Source organism: Neophocaena asiaeorientalis, unplaced genomic scaffold, assembly GCF_003031525.2.
Source record: "Neophocaena asiaeorientalis asiaeorientalis breed wild unplaced genomic scaffold, Neophocaena_asiaeorientalis_V1.1 scaffold46, whole genome shotgun sequence".
NCBI lineage: Eukaryota > Metazoa > Chordata > Mammalia > Artiodactyla > Phocoenidae > Neophocaena > Neophocaena asiaeorientalis.
In genome coordinates, this window is record NW_020175393.1 from 10,019,813 (window position 1) to 10,039,576 (window position 19,764).

Genomic DNA, 19,764 nt, shown 5'->3' on the forward strand with positions numbered 1-19,764 from the left:
TTTTTGCGGTGCGCGGGCCTCTCACTGTTGTGGCCTCTTCCCGTTGCAGAGCACAGGCTCCGGACGCGCAGGCCCAGCGGCTATGGCTAACGGGCCTAGCCGCTCTGCGGCATATGGGATCCTCCCGGACCGGGGCACGAACCCATGTCCCCTGCATCGTCAGGCAGACTCTCAACCACTGCGCCACCAGGGAAGCCCCCTTTCTACCCACTCTAGTCTTGATAGTCTAACCCTTCCTGCTTTTCCTCTTGTTTTCTTTTTCTGAAACTCCTATTGTGTGTTGCATTTGGACTTCATGAACTGATCCTTTAATTTAATTTAATTTAATTTTTTTTTTTTTTTTTTTGCGGTATGCGGGCCTCTCCCTGTTGTGGCCTCTCCCGTTGCGGAGCACAGGCTCCGGCCGCACAGGCTCAGCGGCCATGGCTCACGGGCCCAGCTGCTCCGCGGCATGTGGGATCTTCCCGGACCGGGGCACGAACCCGTGTCCCTTGCATCGGCAGGTGGACTCTCAACCACTGCGCCACCAGAGAAGCCCTGATCCTTTAATTTTAGTGTCTTTTCTGTCCATATCCTCATCTCTTTGTTTCTATGTTATATTTTCTGTGGGTTTATATTATGTTTATATAAATTTATATAAAGTTCCTTGAGTTTATATTCTAACACTTATATCAGTTTTTTTTCTTTTTTGGCAGTCATAGTCTTAAGAGCTTTTTCTTAATTTTTACATGTTCCTTTTAAATTGCATCCTGTTGTTTCCTGTCTGTATGAACTTCTCTTACCTGTGGACGTTAATTATTGTATTTTTGAAGCTTTTCTCTGTCGCTTGCAGTGTCTCCGTTTCTTCCAGATTCCTTTTCTATTTATTTGTTTTTGTCTCTTTCATGTTAGAGGCTTTTATTTGGTGTCTGATAAATATTTAAGAATAAGTCATTGAAAGTTCTGTGTGCATGGCTGGGCCTCTGAGCTAGCTGATAGCCTTGAAGGATATTGGGTGAGAAAGTAATGGTAGTGATAACAGGAAAGAAGATTGGTCTAATAAAGGTGATTCTGGAGTGGTCTTCCAGTTAAACATGGCAAATTGAACACATGCTTATCTGTGCTCCCATCTGAAATACTACTAAATGAGAGAAATAGGAAGGAAGGAAAGAAAGAGAGAAAGAGGACTTCCAAAACATTCTGTCTGGGTGGAGGAAATTGGCAGGTGATCTAAGGGTCCTTGCACAGGTGTTCCCTCAGTCCCCATGTGTTCACTTTTGTCTTCTGTGGTGCTTAAGTGGACAATTCCTGGGCCTTTATGGGCTTCTGCATTGTGAATCATTTCAAACTTCTCAGGGGAGTCCCCTCTGTCAGTACTTGGTATTCAGCTCTTTCGAACTCTTCCGTCTGCTTTCTCTCTTCCAGAAATTTGTTGTTGCCTTTGGACACTGTTTTCTATTTTCCAGTTCTTTTTTTTGCAATTTATTTATTTGTTTATTTTTGGCTGTGTTGAGTCTTTGTTGCCGTGCGCCGGCTTTCTCTAGTAGCGGCGAGTGGGGGCTGCTCTTTGTTGCGGTGCGTGGGCTTCTCATTGCAGTGGCTTCTCTTTTTGCGGAGCACGGGCTCTAGGTGTGATGATTTCAGTAGTTGTGGTACGCGGTCTCAGTAGTTGTGGCTTTGGGCTCTAGAGTGCAGGCCCAGTAGTTGTGGTGCACAGGCTTAGTTGCTCCGCGGCATGTGGGATCTTCCTGGGCCAGGGCTTGAACCCGTGTCCCCTGCGTTGGCAGGCGGATTCTTAACCACTGTGCCACCAGGGAAGTCCCTTCCAGTTGTTTTTGCCCTTGGGAGTCCTCTTTCTCTCCCCTCCTTCCCTCCCTTCCTGTCTCCCTCCATTCCCTCTTTCCTTCCTTCCTCCCTCCCTCCCTCCATCCCTCCCTTCCTTCCATTTGCCATGTTTAACTGGAGGATGAACTCCAGAATTTATTAGACCAAATAATCCTCAGTCTTGTTATCGCTCTCAGCACAGCAAAAATTTGCCACCTACCGTGCCACCACATCTCCTTGAGTATTTTAGTTGCTAATTTCTGGATGCCTCCTGCTTCAGAACACTGTCTTTGCTGTTCTAAGTGTGGAAGAATTATGATTTTGTACAAAGAACATAGTTTCCTTTTTGATACATTACCCTCTGATAAAACCCAGTGTCTTGCCTGTGGCAGTTCACTGAACTGGAAATCCAGTCCCATAAATCTGCTCCATCCCAGAGGGTTCTTCAAAGGTCATTAGCTTTCCCCTACCTTGCAGAACTTCTCTGTCACCATTCTTTGTCCTCACAGGCAGAGGAAGTGGTGAAGAAGAAACCTCGGGCCACTGCCGAGGTGAGCAGCAGGAAATGCCAACAAACCCTGGCAGAACTGGAGAGCGTCCTCAGCCACCTGGAGGGTCTCTTTGCCAGGACACTAGTACCACGAGTGCTGATCCTCCTTGGGGGCAATGCCCTCAGTCCCAAGGAGTTCTATGAGCTTGACTTGTCCCGCTTGGTCCCCAACAGCATGGACCCGAGCCTGAGCACAGCAGCTTCTTTGTGCCGCCTCTTCCGAGCCATTTTCATGGCTGATGCCTTCAGTGAGCTGCAGGTTCCTCCACTCATGGGCACCATTGTCATGGCACAGGGTCACCGCGACTGTGGAGAAGACTGGTTTCGACCCAAGCTCAACTATAGAGTGCCCAGCCGGGGCCACAAATTGACTGTGACCCTGTCCTGTGGCCGACCCGCCATCCCAGCTACAGCCTGGGAGGATTACATTTGGTTCCAGGCACCAGTGACACTGAAGGGCTTCCACGAGTGAATGGGAATGCTCATCGTGAACACAATGGCTAAATTATCTTTCCCCCTGTGGCACCAAGTCACCCATCTCTTGCTTGGAGCTAGTTAATTCCTGGCGAGAGGAAGGTTCTCTCCTTCTGGCTGCCTGCCTCCCTTAGATTTCCCGGAGGGCTGATGGTATGGTTAGGGCTGTAATAATCATCACTGAACAAGCATCTCTTTGAATCAAAGGCTGATTTTCCCAGAGGGTTCTGGGTCAGGTGTTTCTTTTGGGGGTTGGAAAGCAAACATGGGCCCATAGACGGACACCCCTATGGAGGTGACCCTTTTCTGCTTTTTGCTGTGGCCTTTCAGAATTTTTACCAGGGACATAATGTGGATATGACTCATGAACTTAAATATAAAATGTATGGATTAATGTTACATTTTCCTGAAACTCTTTTAGCTTAAAGAGACTTTCCAGGCTTGAGGTTAGAGTATTTTATCTTCCCCCTTGGCCTCTTATGCTTTGGGCTTCCATGATTTTTTTTTTACTAATGATTCTTTCTCTTCATCAGCCCCAGGCCAATCTGGGAAGTTAAGTGACTTGGCCAAGGTTCTATAACAGTTCGATATCAGAGCTGGGGCAAGAGTTCTCATCAGCTAACTCCTAGCCCGATGTTCTTTGCTTGCCACGTGAGTATGTGTACCCAAAGCAGAGGTCACATGGGGGAAGGGAGCTGAGACAAGAAAACCGAGAGAGTCTTTGCAAAGCCTGATTGAACTGTAGGCTAAGGCACCAAGACTGCCCTGCAGGCTCACTTCCCTGAGGCCAGATGTCCCTTCTGGAATTCTGCCCTGCCTCTCTCCATTGCAGTTGCGTGGTGGCTGCTGGCCGTTACTGTTGGCAGTATTGTCCTCAGGCAAACCCTGCTCTCCTGCCTGTGGCTGTCCTTCCTTGGCTACATTTCTGGCTTGGCCATCCTGAGCCTTACTGTTATCCTCTCCAGCCTGATGCTGTCCTGTCCACTAAGCACTGAGGCCCTTTGTCCCTGAGAACACCTGCTTATTTCTTGGAAGCAAGTTGAAGACAATCCTCATCCTGCTGGTGTTGGAGATAGGGGTGTGTGTTTGAGAGTGTGTGTGTGTGTGTCTGTGTGTGTGTGTGTATGTATGTATGTATGTGTAAATGGGGGCAATATATACTATTTTTCACGTTTTAAGAAGAATGTTTTATGTTTTGTATTTTAAGAAAACAAAAATAGTTTATATTTTATAGATTTTAAGCACTTTACATACATTATCTAATCTAATAACCTTGAAAAGTTCATATTATAGTCCCCGTTTTTTTTTTAGTCCCCGTTTTATAGATGACGCCTGGGGAGATTGGGGAGGTTGAATAACTTGCATAAGTGTCGAAACCTGGATTCATGAGATTGAATAACTTGCATAAGTGTCAAAACCTGGATTCGAACCCAGTCCAGCTGGCTCCAGAGGCTCAGTGCTTTACACTGCTGTACACCCTGTGTGATTTTACTCTGAGCTAATTAAACAGGGTTTGCCCTGCTGAAGGTGGCAGAATTGGAAAGCAGCAGGACTTCCGTCTCTGGTTTCAGATTGTGTTTCGTGACATGGAACCTGCCATTTATTGGTGCGGAGTAAATATGGAATCAATGCAAACAAAAGGTTTGAGATCTTTTCTGTGCTGTGTCCACTTGAAGCATATTCCACCAGCTGGGCTTTGCTGGTTTTGTGTCTGATATTACCTTACAGAAGAGGAGCAGGGCCATATCTCCCACTTGGGAAGGGACAGGCTAAGGGGTCTGCCTAAAGGGAGGGAGAGTTTTGAACAAGTTATAAATTGTTTTGAGATGTAAGACACATTAAGCCAAGTCAGATCCCTCAAGTACTACTTTTAAAAGCCTTCATAAACAATGTCTAGGCAATCAAAACAAAGTAATTATTCAGGTAATTTAGACACTTCTCTGTTGGGTTGGCATTGGGGCCAGGTCATTCTGATTTCATGAGTTCTCCAAAGGAATCCAGAAATTAAAATATCAGTTAATAATTTTACCAATAAATCCCATCTCCTTCTCTGACAACAAGCCTGCTGAGGCACCTGTTTATCTCTTTTTAAAAATTTATTTATTTTTGGCTGCATTGGGTCTTCGTTGCTGAGCATGGGTTTTCTCTAGTTGTGGCGAGTGGGGCTACTCCTCGTTGTGGTGTGCGGGCTTCTCATCGCGGGGCCTTCTCTTTGTTGCGGAGCACGGGCTCTAGGTGCGTGGACTTCAGTAGTTGTGGCACACGGGCTTCAGTAGTTGTGGCTCGCGGGCTCTATTGCGCAGGCTCAGTAGTTGTGGCGCACGGGCTTAGTTGCTCTTTGGCATGTGGGATCCTCCTGGACCAGGGATCAAACCCGTGTCCCCTGCATTGACAGGCGGATCCTTAACCACTGCGCCACTATGCAAGTCCTTGTTTCTCTCTTAACCTTGGCTGGGCACTCCAGAGATGGATGTGAAGAAATAGTATCTGGCCCAGGGAGTGAAGAGCCCCAGCTTCAGTGGGGTTCTGGCCTTTCATCTGTTGCCACCACTTTCGCCTAAAAGCAACAGTTGTGGGGCTTGAGGTAGGTAAATGTAGGTGGTAGGGAACATGTAGTTGTTAATGTAAATGTTGATGGGAAAGTGTAGTCTGTAAAATCACCCATTTTGTACCCCTCTTCGCACCCTCCTTTCCCAAGGTATGGCCCTATACCTTGCCCCATTGCCTAGGCCCCAGCTACCTGTGCCGCAGGGCTAGTGGGATCTTAATCCCCCCACCAGGGATTGGCTCAGGTCCTCAGGCAGTGAAAGCGGGGAGTCCTAACCAACCACTGGGCCACTGGGGAACTTCACCGCCCCCGCCCCCCCATCACCTTGCCTAGGTCTTCGTAAGACCTGGCTTTGCGGGGGATTAATTGCCTTGGTATCCTAGAGCCAAGAGGATCTCAAATTCTTTTCTGCATAGATAATTCTGAGGCCAAGAAAGGACGCGACTGGAGTGAAATAATATAGCTAGTGTCGCTGTTGCATTTTTCTTCCCAAACCCCCACTGCATATACAGTGAGGACTCAGTAAATGTCGACCGTGTGTAAGGGCTTAGGGAAAGCAAAAATATCCCCAGAATTTGGCTTATTTGGACCTCCAACCTATCAACTGTATCCTGCCTATTTGGGGGGAAAACCACGCTGTTGCCCTGACAGGTGAACACCTCCCGACACCTACTCGGGAAAGGAAGCGGGAGGGAGCTAGTGTACCCCCAGGCTTTTCGGAAGGACTCCATGGGAAGAAGGGTTGGCAGGAGGCCCTAGAAGGTTGAGCTGCAGGAGGTCGCGTGCGTGAAATCCCGCTTCCGGTTGGATGGAAGGGCGGAGCTTTGGGTCCCGGTGGACACCGGCTTCTCCTAGCAACCGGGCAGGCGTTGAGCAGAGCCGCTGGAGGAATGGACGAAGAGAGCCTCCTATTGTCTCTGGAGCTGGCGTCCGGTAGTGGGCAGGGCCTCAGCCCGGACCGTCGGGCCTCACTGCTCACTTCCCTTATGCTGGTTAAACGCGACTACCGTTTCGATCGGGTCCTTTTCTGGGGCCGCATCCTCGGCCTCGTCGCCGATTACTACATCGCGCAGGGCCTGAGCGAGGACCAGCTCGCACCGCGCAAGACCCTGTACAGGTGGAGGCGGGGCCCGGGCTGGCTGAGGCCACAGGGCGATACTGAGGAGCCGGGGGCTAGCGAGGGCCAGGAAGGTTTGGGCGCGACGTAGGATCGAAAGGGGAGAGGTCCAGGAAGCGAGTGGGCGAGGTCCTCCCTGGGAGGATACGTGGGGAGGGGCGCCAGAGAAACTTAGAGACTGGTGGGTTTACAATGGACGTGTGGCAAGAACGGAGGCAGGGCAAGGTGAAAGTTTCTGGAGAATGAAGACCCAGAGTAGACGTCAGGTGGTGGACCTGCTTTTTCAGAGTTCAGTTTGGAGAAGGGTCAGAAGCCTTGAGGGGGGTGGGGAGCTGTTTGGAAGTGGGCCCTGAAGCATCTTTGGTGGAGGTGTTGGCTCACAGGAGGCACTCTAGGAAGTAGTGAACGAATGTGGAATGGGAGAGAAGGGATTTAGAACTGAAGAAATTTCCCTGGACAGTGCCATACAGGACCATCCAGCCTCTTTTTGACTACCCCCGACGATGGGGAGCTCATCATCTTACAAGCATTCCGTTGAGGCCGCAGGAAGTTGGAGACTTCATTTATCTATCCATGCATCAATCCAACATTGATTGGATGTATCCTCTGCTAGACTTGGGGTTAAAAAGATGGCTAAGACTCACCCCTATCTCCAAGTTATTCACATCCTAGGAAGGGAGACCAATGGGTAACCCAGCAATTACAGCAAAGTGTCTTAAACCTGGGACAGAGGTGTACACAAAGGGGTGCCAGGGTGGGACATTCTCCTCGAGAGTAATTAGGTAAGATTACTGAGATCTGATCTGGAGTTCTCTAGGAAAATCTGGGAGACAGGCATGCCAGTTAGAGGGAACAACTGCAAGCTTATTGGCTTGGGCTGGCTTTGGGTGTTTTGGGAGAATAGTGGGAAGACAAACATGGCAGTGGCAGCCTAGGGTGTTATGTTGAACTGGATGGAGAGGCCAAGCGGTTTGAACTTTGTCCACAGGCTATGGGGAGCCACTGAGGGCCTTTAGTCAAGAAGAGCCTGCTCAGACCTGAGTGGGTAGAATGGTCTGGAAGTGGGTGAGCATTTGGAAGTCTGTTGCAGTGTCCAGATGAAGGGGGATTGAAAGGAGGAGGTAGCTGAGGGAGTAGAGGGGAGGGATTGGAAAGATTTAAGTGGTAGAAGTGGCAGGACTTGTGACTAAATGGGGAAAGGTGAAGAGGAGGTCAAGGTTGACCCTTCCTTCCAGCTTAGGCAGCTGGGTAAGTGCTGGTGCCCCCCACTGGGAGGGAATTCAGGAGGTACTAGGGAAGGCCTAGTGAATTTGGTGTGACGTGCCTATGGGGCAGGGTGGTAAGGAGGCATATTAAAGTACAGATCTGGAGTACAGAAGAAAAATTTGGACTGAAGATAGAGATTTGAGACTCACTCTATTCCAATCAGTTTTTATTTCTTTGGCACCTAGTATGTGCCAGGCATTGATCTAGGCATGGGGAATTCACTGCGAAAAGAGACAAAGTCCTTGTCTTCATGGAGTTTACATTTTAGTGTGTATGTGGGGGAGGGGAGACAGACAATAAATAAACATACGCATATACTGCATACACTTAGCATTGGTGCTAAAGGAGACAGAGAATACAGGGTGGGGACTATTATAAATAGTAACATTTGAGAAGAGACCTGAAGCAACTTGAGAGAGTAAGCTGTGTGTTTATCTCAGGAAAAAGCATTCCAGGCAAGTGCAAAGGCCCTGAGGCAGGTGTGTGCTTAGTGTAGTGTGGAACCCTGAAGAGGCTAGTGTAGCTAGAGAGAAGTGAGTGAGGGGGACCATTGCAGGACATGAGGTCAGAGAGGGTCCGAGACAATTGTGCAGGGCCCTGTGGGGCACTGTAAGGACTTGGCTCAATGGGAAGTCACTGGAAGGTTCTGCACAGAGACACGATCTGGCTTAGGTTTTAACAGCGGGGTGGGGACTAGACTGAAAGGGGAGCAGGTATGGACATGGGGAGACCGGTTAGGAAGCTACTGCAATATCTGGGCAAGAGTAGATGGTGGCTTGGACAAGGGTGGAAGCAGTGGAGGTGGTGAGAGGTGGTTGGATTCTGGATGTCAACTAGGGAGTAGCTGGGGTTCTAGGGGTCAGGTAGGTGAGACTGTGGAGAGAAAAGAGCAGTGAGAATAGATCCTTGGAAGTACTTAAGGCACTGGAGGAGGGAGAAGGGAGATGTCAAAGGAGATAGAAATGGAGATGCGTTTGTTGGCTTTTAGGTCCCATGGATGACCTTCTTTGGAGCAGTTTCTTGGGGTGCCAGGGGCAGAATCATGGTGCAGTGGTCAAAGAGTGAAAGTGAGGGAGAGCAAGGGCTGCCACAGAGCAAATTGTTCTCGCTTATGATTCAGAATTGGGGAAGAAGTGGGCGGGACAGGAAAGGGGCATTTTCTAGAGGGGCATGGATTTGAGGGCTGTTGTTTTATAAAGCTGGGGCGTTTTCATGTTGTGAAGGAGCCAGTGGAGAGTGAAGGGAGGAAACGTGAGCAGAGCGCAGGCTGGGGATGCAGGCCCTACGTGGATGAGGGAGGAGTGGGAGGATATCCCCTCCTGGCAGGATGTGAGAAAGAAGGGAAGACCTCAGAGGAGGAGAGCTTCTTGGGCCTGGGCTGGGCTTTCCTGAGAAGTGGGGGGAGATGGCCATGCTGTCAGCTCAGCAGGCAGGCTGAGCATGAATTTGGGGCCCACAGGAGCAGGCACCTGCAACTGAGGAAAGTTCAGCTTCCAGAAACTCATCCGGGACCTCACAGTCCAGATATCTATCTAGGAAGAAGCTCTTGGAATCTTGGCATGCTGAATTTCATCACGTGTGGGGTGGGGTGCACCACAGGCACTTAGCGCTTCATAGGGGAAAGATGTGACTCCCAACAGCTCTTCTTGGGCCTCACCTCTCTTGAGAAGGGGCGGGGGCAGGAAGCTGGAGTGAGAGGGGAGTTAGAATCGGGGTGATGGAGTTGTTGTTGGCAGCCTGAACTGCATGGAGTGGAGCCTCCTGCCCCCTGCCACAGAGGAGATGGAGATGCAGACGTCTGTGGTGAAGGGCCGCTTCATGGGGGACCCCTCACATGCGTATGAACACACCGAGCTGCAGAAAGTGAATGAGGGCGAAAAGGTCTTTGAAGAAGAAGTAGTGGTGAGTGAAGACAAGAGGAGGAGGAGGACCCGAATGAAAGGGACCTGGGCCATCCAAACCCCAGCCCAATGCACACTGCGGCAGAAACAACGTTTATCATCACTGCCACTGGGGCGAGCTGGGCCTGGGGTGCTGGGTGTGTAAGGCCCTGTGCCACTGTATCAGTCCCATTGCTTCATCCTCACAGCTCTGGGAAGTTGGTACCTTACTCTCCAGGTGGTAGAGAGGAGGAAACTGAAACATAGGTTAAGTGACTTGCCCAGGGTAACACCACTCCTGAGTGATGACAGGGTGTTAAAGTGGCTGGGCAGCTCTCGGGGGAGCCGTGCTATGGGGCTGGGAAGAAGGGGTGTGTGCTTTGCTCTGGGGCAAGGGGGTGTGCGCAGGTGCTTATATTTTTGTATAATGTGTATTTTACTAGGTAATACATTCACTTGGTTCACAATTCACAAAAAGGAATATAGTAAAGTTTCCCTCCTACCCTATCCACCAGTCACTCAGGTCGTCTTTCTGGGGGTCATTAATATAACCGTGGTGGGGTGTGTGTGTGTGTGTGTGTGTGTGTGTGTGTGTGTCCAAGTCTTGCCACTCAAAGTGCAGTCTGTATCAGAAGCATCACCATGCCCTGGGAGTTAGAAATGCAGACTCTTGGGCTGGCATCAGGATCTGAATTTTAACATGTTCCAAGGGGATTTCTTTTTAATTTTTATTATTTTTAAAATAAGTTTATTTATTTATTTTTGGCCACATTGGGTCTTCATTAATGCAAGCGGGCTTTCTCTAGTTGCGGCAAGTGGGGGCTTCTCATTGCGGTGGCTTCTCTTGCTGTAGAGCATGGGCACTAGGCGTGCAGACTCAGTAGTTGTGGCTCGTGGGCTCTAGCACACAGGATCGGTAGTTGTGGAGCACGGGCTTAGTTGTTCCTCGGCGTGGGGGATCTTCCTGGACCAGGGCTCGAACCTGTGTCCCCTGCATTGGCAGGCGGATTCTTAACCACTGTGCCGCCAGGGAAGTCCCTCCAAGGGGATTTAAATAATGCATTTTAAGTTTGAGAAGCTCTGCTTCCAGAGACATTTTATGCAAGTACAAATCTCAGCCAATACCTCACCCCGACATATTCTCTTTTTATCTTAAAAAACAAAACAAAACAAAACAAATGGCAACATGTTATGCACACAGTTCTGCACCTTGCTTTTTTCTCCTAACAATATATTTTGGAGATTTTTCTACATCAGTGCCTTGAAGAACCTCTCCATTCTTTTTACCATTGTGTGAACGTACCATATTTAACTGGCGTCTCATCCATGGAAATGTCGGTTTCCAAGTTTTCACTCTGACAAGTGATGCCACAGTGAATAAGCTTGTGCATGCGTCATTTCCCATGCGCGCACTCGATTTGAAGGATCAACTCCTAGAAATGGGATTGTGCAGTAAAAAAATAACCAGCCCAAGTTCTGAAACTAGAGAAACCTGGGATTCAAAACCCAGCCTCTGCACTGGAACCCAGGTGATGCCGGAACTCTGGGTCTAGGTCTATGATGCTTCAGCTGCAGCCCCGTGCCCGCCTGACAAACTTAACCTCCCCTCAGTTTTATTTTCTGTAGAACTGGGATCATTATGTTTACTTCGCAGGCTTGTGCAGATTAAATGAGGTGACATATTTAAAGCCCCTGGCCTAGACACTTATTTAGTTTCCGTCTCCTCCTTTGTAATCAATTCTAGTCAGCAGCCCATGGGAAACAGGTGGTTGAGTGACTTTGGGGGCTCCCAGTGACATGTTTTCCCTGTCAAGTGCTGCTTTTTCCCAAACATCTCTATGAAGTCCTTTTGTTCAGGGCTGCCCTTGATATTGATTGTAACCAAATTTCATCTGCGTAAAAATAGTATGGGGTGATGCTTGAGAAATAATGTTAAGTCAAAGGGCAGGATATGAAACTATATAAACTGTAACTCTAATTTTCCTTTGAATATAGGCATAGAAAAAAAGAATAGAAGGAAGTATACCAATGTGTTATCAGCGATTACCTTTAGGAGGTGGGATTATGAGTGGTTTTCATTTTCTTAGGTTTATTATAAAATATTTCTCTATTACCCAGATAGTCTACAGTGAGCATGATAGCTTTTATATTTTAAAAAGGCAAAATAAGCAACATTAAAATATGATAGAATGGTTTGTTTCTGGAAAGGTACATAAAAAACCATTAACGATGTCTGTCCCCAGTGAGGGCAGTTTGGGGGCCAAGGATGAAATGAGAGAGACTGCTTTTTTTTTTTTTTTTTTTAAGTTTTAAATATTGCATTCATCACCAATTTAAGAAAGGAACGGAGGGTGGGAAGGCAAGGACTCACCATCGTGATTTTCCATGGCCCTGGCATCTACACTGTGGTGACCCAGATCAGATGGTCATGCTGAGGCCCTTGCACCAGGGGTGGCTGGGCACAGCGCCCTGGCAGGGTGGCTTGTCTCCTGTCTCCTCAGGTCCAGATCAAGGAAGAGACCCGCTTGGTGTCCATCATTGACCAGATCGACAAGGCTGTGGCTGTCATCCCCCGAGGTGCCCTCTTTAAGACCCCTTTTGGACCCATCCGTGTCAATCGGACCTTTGAAGGTGAATTCTCAGGCATCTCTTAGGGCCAGAAGGCATCTCTTCCTGAGCATAGTTGGACATGTGCCTGGGAGTCCAGGGGAGACTGCCCACTTTCTCAGAGAAAGAATAGCTGTGGCCACGTCACTTGGGAGGATGTGCCCAATGACCTGGTATCTGTGCCTGGCAGGGGTACCCAGTCACTGGACCCTGACTCTTTTATGCCTGAGGGTGGGGGAGCATCTGGCCACCTGGGTCTGGGGCTTTGTGTGGTGCTGGGCTCCCCACCTTTTCCTACCCTCCTCCTCCATGGTCTGTCCTCATTGCAGGATCTGAGCCAAGTTCGGGCTGAGAGAACCCTGCTCCCTTTTCGCCCTTCAGTCCCCCGTCAGTAGCTGACTGACTCCTCCGCAACCCCCTCCATGTGGTCCCCAATCATAGAGGAAGGAGGCTGTGGGGTTTGGGAATGACCTTCACTTCCTACCTGCTGCCCCTTTTGTAGGACTGTCCTTGTCTGAAGCCAAGAAGCTCAGTTCCTACTTCCACTTCAGGGAGCCTGTTGAGCTGAAGAACAAGACCTTGCTTGAGAAGGCTGACCTGGACCCCTCCCTGGACTTCATGGACTCCTTGGAGCATGACATCCCCAAAGGTAACAGTCTGTTACTTGGAGGACATTGGATTTGCCCCAGGTCAGAGCAGTGGGCCGTGCCACCTGCCGTTCTCCTCTAAGAGTGGGACCTAGGGCCTGGGTGGGAACTGGCGGTTCACTGTGGGGCCTTGAGGATGGGGCTTCCCCAGGGCTCAATACAGGGCTCAGCTCCTAGTAAACAGCTGGTAAGTGTTTGCGGACGAAAGGATTGTCTTCCATGTGCTTTCACAGACAGGAAGTCTCTCAGTGTTTCGATTTTCATACCAATCTTGAATGGAGGCAAATTGGGACTCTCCCCCCGACCCAAAACATCTCTGAAAACACCCCTGAAAATACTAGCCATACATACATCGCAATGGTTAGTTTCAGGGTTAGATCCAGTGCTTGGCACACAGCTGGTGCACAGTGAGTGGGTGCTGACCGACCTGCTGAGGTCACCTGCTAAGGAAATGAGTTCTATACATTTGCCTCCTGTTAAGTGGTTGTACTTTTTAATCATAAAACATACAACTTCAGAGGCCTTTTAAAAAAAATATTTATTTATTTGGCTGTGTTGGGTCTTCATTGCTGCGTGTGGTCTTTCTCTAGTTGCAGCGAGCGGGGGCTACTCTCCGTTGCGGTGCGTGGGCTTCTCATTGCGGTGGCTTCTCTTGCTGCAGAGCACAGGCTCTAGGTGCGCGGGCTCAGTAGTTGTGGCTCGTGGGCTCTAGAGCACAGGCTCAGGAGTTGTGGTGCACGAGTTCAGTTACTCCACGGCACATGGGATCTTCTCGGACCAGGGATCGAACCCTTGTCCCCTGCATTGGTAGGTGGATTCTTAACCACCGTGCCACCAGGGAGGTCTCCAGAGGCCTTATTGTGCTTCAGGTCCCACCTGGCCCAGGCATACAGCCAGCAGTTGGTGGAGTCACAGAGACCCCATTTCCTTCCTGGGGTCCACCAGTAGAGACGGGCATGTCCTGGAAGATGTTCTTGCTTGGATGCTGCATCCCAGGACAGGTGCCAGGCTCTGGGCATTCGGGGGCCAGACCCAAGGCACTGACTCAGCACCCCTGCTTCTTTCCCTCCCCATGCTTGGTGTTCTGAGAACTGGAGGGATCTGTTGTTGATGATGGCAAAGATAATGATACTAGTAACTACTCATAAAAGCAATGACACTGCTTACCGTGTGCCAGACATTGTAGTGTCCTTCCCATGCCTTATCTCATTTTAATCTTCACAGCTGACCTATGAGGTAGATACTATTACCCCCATTTTATAGATGAAGAAACAGAGGCTCAGAGAGTTAAACCCAAGGACATAGTTAAGTGTTAGAGCATTAGACTCCAAGGCTCTGGCCTTAACTATGGTGTCAAGTAGATGGTGTTTCATTTTAAGTGGACATTGGGAATGGCAGGACAATAGTCATCCCCACCACTAAGGGGAAACGCTTCTGAGGAGCAATGAGCAACCCAGTCGGGCTGGAACTCAGGGTAGGGGTGGGACAGCAGTAGTTGCTAAAGGAAAGGGCTCTAGAACCAGAAAAACTGCGTTGGAATCCTGAATCTGCCGCATACTAGCTGGGTGACCTCAGGCAAGTCCCTCAATTTCCTTGTGCCTCAATTTGTAAAAAGGGAATACTACTTCCTACCTCATTGGGTTGTTATGAGAATTAAATGAGTTAACACATATAGAAAACGTTTATAATAGTGCTTAACACATTAAGGACTCAAGTAAAAATGAATAATTATTACTGATCTTGTTGTCGGTAGCAAAAAGGCCTTAGAGGTGGGTCGGGCAGGCCTAGGAGAGCCTAGGTCAAGGGGTAGGAGGCGTAGACCAAGGCAGTAGGAGCTGCTGGTGGCTTGTGAGCAGGTCTGTGATAACAAGGCAGTGGTGCATGGATGGATGGAAAGGGGCAAGCCAGGGATCTGGAGGCTGTTTCGGGGGTACTGCAGTGCCCCAGGGGCTGGGCCGTGGGTCCCAGGTGGGTAAGGACTTGCCAGCAAAGAGTGGCTACTCTGGCCTCCACCACATGGGGGCTCCAGAGTGAACCCTCCTTGAGCATAGAAAAGGGGGTCCTGGACCTCTGGGGGAGATGGAAAAGGTTTACTGGGGATGGGCATTTCTCAACCACCAGACATACTTCCCAGACTCCCATTACCTCCTCCAATTCTTTGCTCCCCGCCTGGCAAGGCCGGAGGGGGCTGCACATCCCTGGTTGATACAGGGAGCCAGGAACACTGTGGTGGTGGGACCTGGCGCCATGGGCTGAATGGTGGATGGAGAAAAGTCCTCTTAGAACCCCTTATCTGGCGGCAGCAGCCCCTCCTCCCTGATTCAGTATGTGGCTGGAAAGCTCTGTCCGGTGCTGACTTCTCAGCCTTCTCACCTGCAGCAGAATGCTCCAGGACCAGCGGATAAGGCAGTCCCTCCACAGCGCTGGGTGACTGGGGCGGGGGCGGGTAACACAAGAGCGCCTCCTCCCCCTTGCGCCTAGACTTCTTGCCCTAATGGTGGGCCTTAGGGCTGAAGCGTCAACCAATGATTCAACACCCCAGTCCACCCCCGCATTTTGCCATAGTCCTGGAGCCTTAGGGGCTGAGGGCTCCTGACATCTCCTGTGTGTGTGGGCCTGAGGGGAGGGATGCTCCTGGCCTGACCTTGGGAAACTCCACAGCTTCTGGGCCTCCAGCTCCCTTCCTCCCAGAGCCAACACCAGAACATCATGATGTCTTGATGGGGGCCATGGTGTGGGGGTAAAAGTGTGGATGGTTGGGGGAGAGCAGACACTCTGACTTTGCTCCCAGACTCCCTTCCTTATCTTCCAGTGAAAGAGCAAAAGGAGCGGCTGGGAGGCTGCCCCATCAGGCAGACAGCAGCCAGAATGGCTGGGCTGCTAAGTGAGGCCAAAACCCCGAGGAAGAGTTCCCCGGGACACCAGCACTGGCTGGAGGGGTGGAATTTGGGAGCCGTGTTTTCTGCCCAGGTAGGATCAGTTTCCTTTCTGGGTCTGAGGCAATTGTTCAGGGGAACTTCATGTCATCTGTGAGCAGGTATGGCTTAGATTGGCCCTGCCTGGGGCCACTAATGCCCTCCTAACTGTGCCTTGGGGTCTGCGGAGTTGTGTGGGAGTAGGGCTTTGGGAGCGGAACCATCCTCCTGGTGGATACAGGGCAACAGCTAAGAGTTCTCTGAGCTTGGGCTCTTGCCAGATGACACATGAAGTACCAGGTCAGGACGCCAGATTTCTAGGCAGTACTCTTGCCATTCAATGCTCCTTAATCTTCCACTCTATCAGCAAATAATAGCCACTGAGCAGCTACTATGTACCAGGCACCAGAGACGCCGCTGGGAACACGACACCATCTTTGCCTCACAGAGGTTTGGGAAGATCAAATGAAACAGAAAAGTAAGATAGAAGGTGCCTCACAGGCGAAGTCATAGGTGTCCTGGGAAGCAGAGCGAGCTGGGTAGAGGGCAGAGCGCCTCTCCTTGCTCCACTCTGGGCCGGAGCTGACAGATCTCAGGAACTGCTCACCACAGGGCCGCTGAGGCTCCAGCACAATGCCCAGTTCAGGCAGCAGAGGGCAGCAAGGGGCCTGCTTCCCTGGAAAGCAGCGGGGGACCAGGGGGACAGCATCGAAGAGGGCCGGGGAACACGGTGTCCGGGATCAGCCTTCTCTTGAGGGGTGTGCAGGTGGCACCTCCCTTCCAGCCCTGTGGAAGCCTGGGTGACAGGTGCTCGGTCTTCTGGACCGGGGGGCCTGGCCTTGCTCATCAATGACTGGGAACTCTTCCGCCTGGTTCCCCACCCCGCCCCCACCCCCTTCCCATGCACTGTGGCCCTGGTGTCACGGGAGAGGCTGCTCTGAGAAGGGGCCCATGGCCATTTCTGTGTGTGTGACAAGTTGTGCGGTGCTGGTCTGAGGACCGGTTTAAGCCATCTGCTGCCCCTGGACAGCCCTGAACCCCAGCCTGGTCCACTCTGCTCCTCAAACTTAATCTCAGAGCTTTGCTGCCTTCCTTCCTGGCGGGCAGGAGAATGTAACTATGAGGAGCCTACCCCAGCCTGAGGTTTCCATATTGGCAAGGCGGGTGAGGCCCTGGAACTTCCTGCTGATGCAGGAGGGCCCATTCCTGATTTACCAGCTTATATCCCTCCCACCACACCCTCGAGGAAGAGCGCTTGTGGAGAAGAGTGGTTGCCAGGGGACCGGAGGGGAGGTCTGGGGAGACTTGGGAGAGACCAGGGGCTGTGAATGGAAACACCAGGGCTGCAGGAGGCTGCTTTCCCCGGAGTCCCACAAGTGGTGGCTGGCTGGGCCCAGCCTTTCCAGCAGTTGCAGTGAGAAAAGTGGGTGAAGGTGACAGCAAGCGCCTGGCTTCCCAGGTAGACACTACGTGACTCCTGGCATGTTGAGTGTGTGTGTTTCCTGGGCGACAAGCTGCACCAGGGACAAGGAAAGGAGTGTGACAGGAATGCAAGGGAGGGAGGAGGTAGTGTCATTGGCTGGCCGGCCACTTCCCATGCCGCTCCTGTACTCGGCCAGCACCCTGGGCCTGCTCAGCACCGGCCCCCACCCTGGAGGCAGCAATGTATTTCTCTAGCATCCCCATCAGTTTCTCTTTGCTCTTGGGTGGGGTGGGGAGAGCCCCTGCTGATGAGCCTGGGCCCCCCCTGTGGCCAAACCCTAGGTGGGCAGGCTGGTGCCAGGGGAGGCCAGGACCCAGCCCTTGCCCAGGGTGTGCCAAGGCGCCAGCAACAGGGAACTGCTGACAGTGGTCTGGGCCGGGGGACTCCAGGATTCCAGTTCTTTCTCCAGGGCAGCATCTGGCTGCACGCTGCCCTCCCCAGGTGGGCAGAGCCTGACCTTCTTCAGTTCAAGGGGGGCTGTGTGGCCCTGGTCTCCAAGGGCGGGGAGGAACACCCCAGACGATGCTCTGGGAACTGGCAGGGGGGGCTAACAGGGGCTGTCTTCTGGGAGGGGCTGTGCTTCTGGCCAGACGCTGAATGCAGTGCACTGGGAACACTTTGTTCTGTCACACCCCCTCTCCGGTTACCCCTAGGCCATCTGTTTTCTGAAACGAGTGACTGGGAAAGCAACAGGCCTTTAAGGCCTCTAGAACTCTGAGGGCAGGTCTATGAGGTGGAGATATGCAGAGGAAACCTGCGAGCTAGGGGAAATACTCTCCACTTCTCTGACCAGGAAAGATACTGCCCCCATTCCCAACCTAGGCAGGGCCCCACCCAGAGCTCTGGGAACCCAGGAACACTCTTCTTAATGCTGTCTGGCCAGCACTGAGCGGGCCTGGGGGAGCGGGGTCAAGCCCACACTGCCTTCTGCTTCATCATCTCACTGCATGGGTGGTGGCACTCGGTGCAGGCCACTGCACAGTGCTGAGGTGTCCTCCAGGTGGCCTCTCCCTAAGCAGCCCAAGGCCAGCTGACCTACACACCTCCCAAAAGCTCTGGCTTTGACCTGGGCAGGTGCTGGCACCCTGAGTAGGGCTGAGCTGCCATCAGAGCCAGGGGTGCCTGGTGGTCAAGTGGCTGAAGGAGGCCTGGGGGCAGAGGGGCAGTGGAAGCTAGGCAGCCGGGCTGACCTGGCAGCTGATGAAGGCCTAGGCGCAGTTCTCAGCGCATCACTGGCTGGTCCAGCACCAAAACCTTCAAAGCATTTGCCTTTCTGGCAGGGCCTGGGGCAGAGCTGCGGCTGGGCCGGGAGAGGCCTCAGTGCGCAGGGGAATAGAAGTTCCAGATCTGCATCCAGAGGCGATTTTCCCAGGCTCCTTCCTCCCACACAACGGCTCCCTCCCTCGGTTCTGGAGCTGGATCAGGCCCTTCCCGCCAAGTCCTCACGGCTGCACAGCTCAGCCCCAGGCTGGGCTGCTCCCGTCTGGGGAGCAAAAACCCGGGCAGAACCCAGGACAAAGGCTTATTAGTTGCAGCTCAAGTACCCTGCCGCAAAGGATGGCTCCCAGTCTGCCGGCTGCCAGAAAGGGCTACTGAGCTGGGAGGCCTGAAACGGCCCCACTTCTGTGTGAGCCTGGTCAGGTCTCATCCATCTCAGAGCAGAGGCTTCTGGCCTGGGGAAGAGAGCGCAAATGGCAAACAGCAGTGAAGCGCACCAGGACTGAAGGCCACCAGTGAGCACCCCTAGCGCAGGGTGAGAGGGAGCCTGGAGCCTCTCCTAGCCCAGCCCCAGCTCCCCTCTGCCTGTGCACTGTGGATTCAGCTTCCTCCCCCACGCAACCTTTCACTAGACTTGCTGACAGGAACAAAACGGACTGCTTTGAGTTCTACCTCTTTTCATTTCCTTTGCCCTCCCTCTGGAAGTGGTTTTAATGAGCAGTGAAACGGCTCAAAGGCAGTCAGAAGGAGTAAAGTGCCGGGATAATTAAACTGTCTTCCCTTTTCCCACTGGACCTTAATGCTCGGGCCTGGCTGCCCGGAGCCTGGGGCCTCTGCATGGCCGGCAGGGCTCTGCCTCCACAGTGCCCAGGCCTTGCCTCCTGCTCCTCCTCAGGGTCCTGGAGCATCCAGATGGAGAGAGGCAACACCCTGGTGGTGCTGCGCAGCCTGCTCTGGCCAGGTCTCACCTTCTACCATGCTCCTCGCACCAAGAACTATGGCTACATCTACGTGGGCACTGGCGAGAAGAACATCGACCTGCCGTTCATGCTGTAGGAGGGCTGCCTGGGGAGTCTGGATAGTCTAAACAGTATTTTCATAAAGTCCAGTGAATTTGGTCTGTTTGTTCTGTGCTGCTGCCTCCCCTCATCTCCACCTCCATCTGGTGTCCAGGCTGAGGAGAGGCCCAGCTCAAATAGAGCAAGTGGCAGAGGGTTGGAATGTGCTAACGAGAGAGAGAAAGGTGGGAGGAAATG

General features: G+C 51.7%; 2 protein-coding genes across 2 annotated transcripts in view; both read left to right on the forward strand.

Annotated features, from left to right (window-relative positions):
- MAD2L1BP (MAD2L1 binding protein) overlaps positions 1 to 3,226 on the forward strand; it is a 4,362-nt gene extending 1,136 nt beyond the window's left edge. Inside the window, exon 3 of the mRNA XM_024766292.1 lies at positions 2,313 to 3,226. Coding sequence (XP_024622060.1) covers positions 2,313 to 2,825 — 513 coding nt within the window. The 3' untranslated portion in view covers positions 2,826 to 3,226. The remainder of the gene's footprint in view (positions 1 to 2,312) is intronic.
- A 1,993-nt stretch (positions 3,227 to 5,219) lies between these two features.
- RSPH9 (radial spoke head component 9) lies at positions 5,220 to 19,622 on the forward strand. Its single transcript, XM_024766100.1, has 5 exons — positions 5,220 to 6,579; positions 9,495 to 9,660; positions 12,140 to 12,269; positions 12,748 to 12,894; positions 19,404 to 19,622. Exons 1-5 carry the CDS (start codon positions 6,266 to 6,268, stop codon positions 19,562 to 19,564), a joined length of 918 nt encoding a protein of 305 aa, XP_024621868.1. The 5' UTR covers positions 5,220 to 6,265; the 3' UTR covers positions 19,565 to 19,622.
- The last annotated feature ends 142 nt before the right edge of the window (positions 19,623 to 19,764 follow it).